Source organism: Palaemon carinicauda, unplaced genomic scaffold, assembly GCF_036898095.1.
Source record: "Palaemon carinicauda isolate YSFRI2023 unplaced genomic scaffold, ASM3689809v2 scaffold483, whole genome shotgun sequence".
Lineage (NCBI taxonomy): Eukaryota > Metazoa > Arthropoda > Malacostraca > Decapoda > Palaemonidae > Palaemon > Palaemon carinicauda.
In genome coordinates, this window is record NW_027171743.1 from 68228 (window position 1) to 77962 (window position 9735).

Sequence of the window (9735 nt, forward strand, 5' to 3'; positions counted from 1 at the left end):
CACAAAGACAAGAGCTTGTAAAAGGCCAGGAATCAAACCTGGTACGGCAAACTTGTAGAGAAAGTGACTACCACGTGGCAAAGGGGTAGTCACTGTCTCAACACGTTTGCCGGACCAGGGTTCGATTCCCAGCTAGTCTCAAGCTCTTGTCTTTGTGTGATTTCACCTGGGGCTCTGATCCCGAGGTCGTTAAGAGAATCCAAACAATAATGTATAAAAAATATATGGCTTATTTGAATAAGAAAAAAACATCTAAATGTACCAAGCAAATATTTACCATATATATATATATATATATATATATATAGATAGATAGATAGATAAATATCAACACAACATCATGCTTAAATAAAAAATAAGTTTCTACGTCACACTTGGGATCGATCGCAAGCCCCTTCTAATTAAAGGCCAAGTCGCTTCCAAACATGCCACGAGAGGCCAAAAAGGAAATCGGAACCTAACTGCTAATCTGGAATTCAGGATTTCCTTGGCGGGACATCAATCTCTTATCAGCGAGTTTTCCCCGACTTACCAGCCCACCACGTGAGAATAAATTACCCCTAATATATATATATATATATATATGTATATATATATATATATATATACATATATATATATATATATATATGTGCATATATATATATATATATATATGCACATATATATACATATATATATATATATATATTTATATATATATATATATATATATAGATGTATGTATATATATAAATATATATATATATGTATATGTATATATATATATATATATGTATATTTATATATATATATATATATATATACTTATACATACATATATATATATATATATATATACATATATATATATATATATATATGTGTGTGTGTGTATACCAATATATATATATATATATATATAAATATATATATATATATATATATATGTATATATATTCATATATATATATATATATATATACAGATATATTTGAATATATCGATACATACATACATATATATATATATATATATGTGTGTGTGTATACATATATATATATATATATATATACAAAGTATATATATATATATATATATATACATATATATATATATATATATACATACATATATATATATATATATATATATATATTTATATATATTCTATTAATTTCACTACTATTCAAGGACAATGTTTTGGAAGAACCCGAACATACTCTCTACTTACTTTTTTTTAATCCTATTTCTTTTGGGGGCTGTTGTTTTTAATGGCTTATGCTATTAAGTGACGTAAGAACAGACACAAAGATTCACACACATGTGTATTTATACTATAATGTAAATAAATTTAGCTTATTTTCTTTTTAACAAAATATCTTTTGCGTAAAAATACAATCATATTAACAGTATCATAAAGGGAATAAATATATCCTTAGCTGTATAGAAAATAAAATATTATTATTATTATTATTATCATTAGTAGTAGTAGTAGTAGTAGTAGTAGTAGTAGTATATATATGTGTGTATATATATACAGTATATATATATATATATATATATATATGTATGTATACATACATATATATATATGTATATATATATATATATATATATATAAGCATCTTAAAAATGACAACCATTTAAAGGAAAAACATATTCCAATTCGGGGTTAATGCTCTCGTACCCTATAAACGGAAATTAGTATTTCTTACATTTGTTTATTAGTATATTTATATATGTATTTATTGAAGTAAGGAGGACTTTTCTCTTAAACTATTAAAATAACTAGTTAAATTACATTTATATGCTTGGTACCATCTAAGTCCTTCTTGCTTACTACGAGCTAAGTAATTAGCTAACAAGCCTGCTAATCACGCCATTTTCTCTTTACTTGGGAGGTTCATGGATATACCCAAGTCAGTCTGGCCTAGCAAACCATACCGTCCATATCTTCACTGGCAGTATTTGGGCACGAAGATTTGAGCTGCCTGATACGTGCTACAAGATTTTTTATCATTGAATTTGTGCTGTGCTGCTATTTTACCGTACCATGTTTGGGTTGAAAGATTCAAGTGTTTCCGCATTGACGAAATTCAACATGAACTAACTTCCTTTAATTTGGACTCTGAGCTTCCTTCGGCATGAAACTTTAAACTTCGAGGGCATTCGACTCGTCTCATAGCTTGCATGGATAAAGGTGAGAACCAAGCATTGTTAGGGGTTTCTAAATGTTTAATGGTAATCATTATCCGTTGCCTTAAGCCTTCAAAGCACCAATACAAAAATAAATTCCTTCCTCTCTGATAGATATATATATTGTGTACTATTAAACTAATTGTGATATTTGTACAATACTTTCGCTTAGGTATAATTGGTGAAGCTATGTCGTCCTGGGTTATCATCCTGCGTCCATCTTTCTTATTTATATTATTGGTAAGACTTTATATTAGATTTAATTCGAAGGGTGAATTTTATAGTGAATACATTATACAAAATTATATTGCTTATATTTATAGCTTAAGGACAGTGTTTGATGTCGGAATGTATTTCATTTTCCAGGATATCATTTATCCATATGTTTAATTGAAGTGGCTTAGTCCGAGGATAAATTCCCGGTTTCTTACATTGGCGAGCACTTCAAACATTATCGGTAATGGCTTATTAGGTTTATATAGATCATATATGCAATTTACGATTTATTCATATATACTTTGTTCAAATTGAATTTATATAATTTCCTTTCTTTTATTATATTTGATATATTCCTTTTTGTTGTCTATACAGGTGAGGTTGGAAAAGCTGAAAGTAGTTTGGAAATTACCCCTAGATATAACCACCTTCAAGCAATCGAAATAGACCATTTATAGCATTTTTATTTTTCTGAAATGTTTATAATAAATTTGGTGAATTGTTTTGAAGAGTTTTCCTAACTACCATTGTAGAATGTTCAAATTTCAGCTTATGGCGCCCAACGTGGTGCTTTGATGGAGACTGCTGAATTTGCCGGAGTAAAATTCTTGTGTTTGAGGGTTGCTCAGAGTCCAATAATTAATTTTCTTTTCTAGCTCGTTATATTTTGTTAATTATGAATAAGTTACAGGTATTTGTAGGTCAGCGGAAGACTATTAGGAAAAAGGTCACTGAATGTTTTAATAATGTTAATAATTGTGATTCCTTTAATCCTTCTGAGCGTTTGTCTGAGAGAGCTATTCTCTTACATTATAAGGAAAAGTTGTCTGATCTCGATAGTAAGATTCTAGCTGAAAAATTTTTTGATAGAGAAACTGTAGTTGAGGCTGATTTGGAAACTGAATTAAATTCATGTCAAGATTATTTGGATAAAATCGAAAGGTTATTGCCCTTGCTTGATGTTTCTGCAAATCCTTTTTCTAATTTAACTGATACTGCTAGAAGCAGCTTGCTTAAGCAGCCCACAGCTCCTCTTCCAAAATTTAGTAGTAGAGAAGGGGAAGATTTTTTAAGGTTCATAACCGAGTTTGAAAACACAACCAGTGCATTTAGTTATCCAGATAGGGATTTGTTGCTTTTACTAAAACAGCAAATAGATGGTAGGGCTAAGTATTTGTTGTATAGTTTAGAAGCTGACAAGCAATCTTATAAAGATGCCAAGGAGTTGTTGGTTTCAGCTTCTGCTTCTAAAGAAGCTAGAATAAATTCTACCATCCAGAAATTGTTGAATCTTAAGCTTGGAGAGAAGGATGATCCTTTCATATATATCTCAAATCTGAGAACTATTTGTGAGGCTGTTAGGACGTTAAAAATTGATGCTAATGAGTTTACAAGGTTTTTTGCTTGGCGTGGTATTAATGATAATTTCAAGAGTCACTTGGTTCAAATCACCACGAAAACTCACCCCTCTTTGGATGATATTCTCGATAATTTTTTTTAATGCTAGTGAGAGGTACGAAAGTACTAAAGGAAAACCTTCTCAAGAGATTAAGTTTCGAAATAAGTTCAGAAATGCTCCTGTTAAAGACAGTACTGATAATTTGGCCGTTAAAACTAAAGTAATGGAAAGTAAATCTTCTGTACCAAACTGTCTCCTTTGTAGTAGAAGTGATAGTAAGGAAACTAATCATTATGTTAATAAATGTCAGAAATTCTCTACTCCTGCAGAAAAAGTTCACATAATTGAGTCTTATGGAGGTTGTGTAAAATGTGGAATGTTAAACCATATGTCTAGCGAGTGTAGGTTTAGGTTTAAAAAGCGTTGCATAAATTGTAATGGTTATCACATGAGTTACCTTTGTGTGTCAGAATCTGCAAGGGATGGATCATCTCGGACTAATAAACATAATTCTAATGCCAAACAGGAGGCTAGCAGTGGAGTTGCTGTAACACACCAGTACTCGACGAATTCCATATTGCCCACATTTACTTTTTCTCTTGAGGGCAATGATAGTGTCTATAGGGGTTTGAAGGACAGCGGTTCTCAGAGTACATTTGTGTCTGCTAGATTAGCAAATTCACGAAAGTTTAAAATTGTTCACTCAAACATTGAGCTCACGGTCAAGGGTTTTAATGAGAGTAAAAGGTACTGTACTAAAGTTATTAAAATGCCTCTTAGGATTGGAGATTCAGTGGAGCATATTTTGGCAATTGTGGTTCCGGAGATAAGCATTAATTTGGAGTTACCCTTCCTGGGTGAAGCATTAATTTGGAGTTACCCTTCCTGGTTGAACTTGTTGAAGCTGTGCACAGTAAAGGGTTAGTTCTTGCTGATAAATTGTTGAATAGTAATTTGAGGAAAATTGATAATGTGCATCTTTTGCTGGGCACAGATTCTTTTAGTTGCTTAACGGGAAAAGAGATAGTGATTGGTAACGTGAGTCCCTCTGTGTACATTGAATCTAAGGTAGGAATAATGCTCACTGGTAATATTGAAGCTTTGCTTGCTAATTTCAGAGGTACAAATGGGGGATGGGGAGCTTGTTTATCAGTAAGTAAGGAAGCTAATTGTTCTAATATCCATGTTTATAGCAATTCATTTTTTCTTAGCAATAGTGTTGATATTTTGGAAGAAAATTGCCTATCAGGGTTTAATACTAATACATTTTTTTCAGTCCTTAACGATAAGGGTGATATTTTGGAGGGACAATTGCAGCGTGCCACTGATCAAATTCTCGAATCTGAGTGCAAATATTTCTTGAATTATGATCAAACGAATTATTGTGAAACTAATACAGACCTTGACGAAAAGTTAACTGAATTTACTTTAAAACAGATTAGTAGAAGATCTGACGGAAGGATAGAAGTTCCTTTGTCATGGAATACCAAAGTGTCTCATTTACTTTCTAAAAATGAGGTGTTATCTAAGCTCATACTTAAGTCAAACCTTAAGAAGCTCAGGAAGAATGAAGGTCATTTACAATTAGTTGATCAAACTTTTAAAGAGCAGATTAAGTTGGGTATCATTGAGCCAATATATGATTTACACGTTTACAAGGCTGAACATCCCTACTTCTCTTTTTTGCCTCATATGCCTATTTTTAAGCTAGACAGAGTCGACTAAATGTAGGGTAGTGTTTTTGTCTAATCTCAAGGAATCTTCTAAAAGCACATCTTTATCACATAACCAGTGTATGTTTTCAGGACCTATTTTGAATCAGAAATTGTCATCATCTTTCCTTAATTTACGGTTTGATAATTATTTGTTAGTTTTTGATTTGCAGAAGGCGTTTAATATGCTTGCTTTAAGTGAAACTGACCAAGCTAGATTACTGTTTTACTGGTACAAGAATGTTAGTAAGGGAGATTTTTCCTTGGTTGCATTTAAGAATGTTAGGCTTCCGTTTGGATTAAGATGCAGCCCATTTTTACTTATGATAGCTCTGTATTACATATTAGTTGCACAAGCATCTGACCAGTCAATGTTGTCTGAATTGAAGCATTCAATATATTCACTTATATATATGGATAATGGAGCTGTAACTTTCAATGATTCAGAGAGTTTATATTGGGCTTATAAACAGATTCCATGTATTTTTGAGCCATACAATTTCAAGGTTCAACAGATTGTCACAAATGATAGGGATTTACAGGATGAAATTGATGTAGAGAATAAAGTAGTCACTCCTGAAATAAATAAACTGTTCGGTCTAACATGGGATAGGTACTCTGATGAGATATTTACAAAGCCCATTAATCTAAATGCTGAAGCTAAGACTAAAAGGTCCATATTGCAAACTATTGCTTCCCAGTTCGATATCTTTGGATTTAATATGCCTTTATTTAACAGGTGTAGATTATTTATGCATAAATTACAGTGTCGAAAGAAACTTGGATGGGATCAAATACTATCTCAGGAGTTGCAGAAGGAATGGCAAAATATTTCAAAGCAGTGTAACAGAGCAGCACCTTTACGTATTTCTAGATCTGTTGGTCCTCGTAATGGTGAATATAGCATTGTAGTGTTTACAGATGCCAGTCGTGATATATATGGATGTGTCCTTTATTTGCTTCATAATGAAACTAATAAGCTTAGCTTCGTTCATGCCAAGAATAAACTAGTTAATAAACAGCTAGATGGCAAGTCGATACCAGCCCTTGAGTTAAATGCAATAAGTTTAGGAGTAGAATGTGCTATGGAAATTTTCAATGACTTGTCTGGGTCACATTGCATGAAGCCTCTACAGATTGTGAATATAACTTTATATACAGATTACATTTGTGCTTTACATTGGCTTAATGCATCTTCATCTAAACTAGATAAAATGAATAAACACACAACATTTGTTCGTAACAGGATTCATAATATTCAGAGAAAGTGTGAAATGTTTCCTGTTACTTTTAAATTTGTTTCTGGTAAGGCAAATCCTGCAGATTTGGTGACAAGATGTGTGTCGTATAATCAACTTATGAATTCAAATTATTTTTCAGGACCTATTTTGGATGAAGCCAATATTCCAGAGCTATCAGTCACAATACCAGCATTTGAAATTGGTGAAGAGAGCAATTGTTCCCATGGTCTTTCTGTGCTTTTGTCCAGTGCGGAACCTCTCATTGATATTAACAAGTTTTCCACTTTTAGGAGACTAGTGCTAGTATATCGGAGAGTTTTGATGTGTGTCCAGAAATGGAAAGTTAGAGCAGGGTTGAAGTGTGATAATGATGATTCTAGTACTCCCTACTTTGCTCAAGCCATTAATTTATTGATATCTTTTGAGCAGAAGAAATATTTTTCGGAAGTTTTTGAATATTTCAGTCTAGTTAATGTGCCTATTAAAGACATTCCTTCTATTGTGACAAAGTTTAACATATTTTTTGATGAGCAAGGTTTGCTTAGAGTAAGAAGTAAATTTAAGAAGTGGTATTTAAACAAAGATGACAAGTTTCCCATTCTACTGCCTAATGATAGTTATCTCACAGGACTTATTATAATGAATGCTCATGATAAATTACTTCATTCTGGTAGTTATGCCGTATTGACCGAATTAAGAAGAAATTATTTCATACCCAAACATTTTTCTACTGTTAAGAAAGCTTTGAAGCAGTGTGTTCATTGCCGTCGGTTCAATAGTCGTAGCATTAAACTTAATCAGAATTCCTATAGAGATTTCCGTTGTAATCCACCTAATGTACCTTTTGCCAATATATTTATAGATTATCTTGGTCCATTTTCAGTTAAAGTTAGTGGTGGGACACATAAAGTATGGTTATTATGTTTGACTTGTACTTGGTCTAGAGCAATTAATATGAAGATAGTTAAAAGTTTAAATGTAAGTGAATTTTTAAGAGCTTTTCAGATGCATTGTTTGGAGTATGGGATCCCTCAGTTGTGCATTAGTGATCAGGGATCGCAGCTTGTAGCCGGAGCTAATATTATTACATCGTTTATCAGGGATCCAGAAACTTTGCTTTATTTTGAAGAAAATAATGTTGCCCCTCTTTCCTTTCAACAATATTCCAAAGGTGCTAGTCAGTTGGGATCTGTGGTTGAGGTGTGCGTTAAAATGGTAAAAAGGTTAATTTTTGGAGCAATAAAGAATAACATTTTATCCTATTCGGATTTTGAATTTTTAGTATGTAATGTGATCCATCTCGCTAATAGACGTCCCATAGCTTTTAAGGAAGTTGTTAGAAATGATAGTAAAGATTCTCTTCCTGAACCAATCACCCCTGAACATTTGATCAGAGGGTATGAGCTGTCTTCGTTAAATTTGATTCCTGAATTGCAGAGCATTCCACAGGATCCAGATTTTGATTCCAGAGACATAGAGAGGAGTTACCAGGGGTTGTGCAAGGTTAAAGAAAATCTTAATAATATTTATCATAATGAGTTTTTAGGTAATTTATTATATCAAGCTATTGACCGAAAGGACAGGTATCTTCCTGTTTCTCATGCATTGATAAAGCCAGGAGATGTAGTTCTTGTGAAGGAGGAACATACTAAAAGGAGTAATTATCCCCTAGGAATAGTTCGCGAAGTTGTAAGTAATGATTTGGGAGAGGTGACCCAAGTAACTGTACTGAAAGGGAAAACTAAAAAAATTACTAAATTACATGTAAGTCAAATAATTCCTTTCCTTGAGAGTAATACTACTGATGATATAGTTTGTAATACTGATAATAAGAATGTTCCTGGTGCTGATAGAAAGAAAATTTCCTCGCGGCCTAAAAGAAAAGCTGCTACGGTAAATGAGGAAAGAACAAGAAAAATGTTGCTCTAATTTCATATGTTCATTTACAGCGATGAAGATTTTTTACCTTTGAAAAATCTTCATCCTCTTCCGTGGACTAAACGGAAATTAGTATTTCTTACATTTGTTTATTAGTATATTTATATATGTATTTATTGAAGTAAGGAGGACTTTTCTCTTAAACTATTAAAATAACTAGTTAAATTACATTTATATGCTTGGTACCATCTAAGTCCTGCTTGCTTACTACGAGCTAAGTAATTAGCTAACAAGCCTGCTAATCACGCCATTTTCTCTTTACTTGGGAGGTTCATGGATATACCCAAGTCAGTCTGGCCTAGCAAACCATACCGTCCATATCTTCACTGGCAGTATTTGGGCACGAAGATTTGAGCTGCCTGATACGTGCTACAAGATTTTTTATCATTGAATTTGTGCTGTGCTGCTATTTTACCGTACCATGTTTGGGTTGAAAGATTCAAGTGTTTCCGCATTGACGAAATTCAACATGAACTAACTTCCTTTAATTTGGACTCTGAGCTTCCTTCGGCATGAAACTTTAAACTTCGAGGGCATTCGACTCGTCTCATAGCTTGCATGGATAAAGGTGAGAACCAAGCATTGTTAGGAGTTTCTAAATGTTTAATGGTAATCATTATCCGTTGCCTTAAGCCTTCAAAGCACCAATACAAAAATAAATTCCTTCCTCTCTGATAGATATATATATTGTGTACTATTAAACTAATTGTGATATTTGTACAATACTTTCGCTTAGGTATAATTGGTGAAGCTATGTCGTCCTGGGTTATCATCCTGCGTCCATCTTTCTTATTTATATTATTGGTAAGACTTTATATTAGATTTAATTCGAAGGGTGAATTTTATAGTGAATACATTATACAAAATTATATTGCTTATATTTATAGCTTAAGGACAGTGTTTGATGTCGGAATGTATTTCATTTTCCAGGATATCATTTATCCATATGTTTAATTGAAGTGGCTTAGTCCGAGGATAAATTCCCGGTTTCTTACATTGGCGAGCACTTCAAACATTATCGGTAATGGCTTATTAGGTTTATATAGATCAT

General features: G+C 32.5%; 1 protein-coding gene across 2 annotated transcripts; it reads left to right on the forward strand.

The window, feature by feature from the left end:
* Positions 1-1822: 1822 nt before the first annotated feature.
* LOC137637002 (uncharacterized) lies at positions 1823-9230 on the forward strand. Of its 2 annotated transcripts, none has more exons than XM_068369317.1 (3): positions 1823-2418; positions 2545-2635; positions 2770-9230. In XM_068369317.1, the coding sequence occupies exon 3, from the start codon at positions 5589-5591 to the stop codon at positions 8673-8675; it is 3087 nt and encodes a 1028-aa protein (XP_068225418.1). In that variant the 5' UTR covers positions 1823-2418; positions 2545-2635; positions 2770-5588; the 3' UTR covers positions 8676-9230. The 2 variants fall into 2 exon arrangements, with proteins under 2 accessions (XP_068225418.1, XP_068225419.1); XM_068369318.1 differs by having other exon boundaries at positions 1823-2182; positions 2351-2418; positions 2545-9230.
* The last annotated feature ends 505 nt before the right edge of the window (positions 9231-9735 follow it).

Excerpts from the sequence above, each read along its gene's own strand:
- LOC137637002 (XM_068369317.1), top strand. The coding sequence starts at position 5,589 with ATGTTTTCAGGACCTATTTTGAATCAGAAATTGTCATCATCTTTCCTT.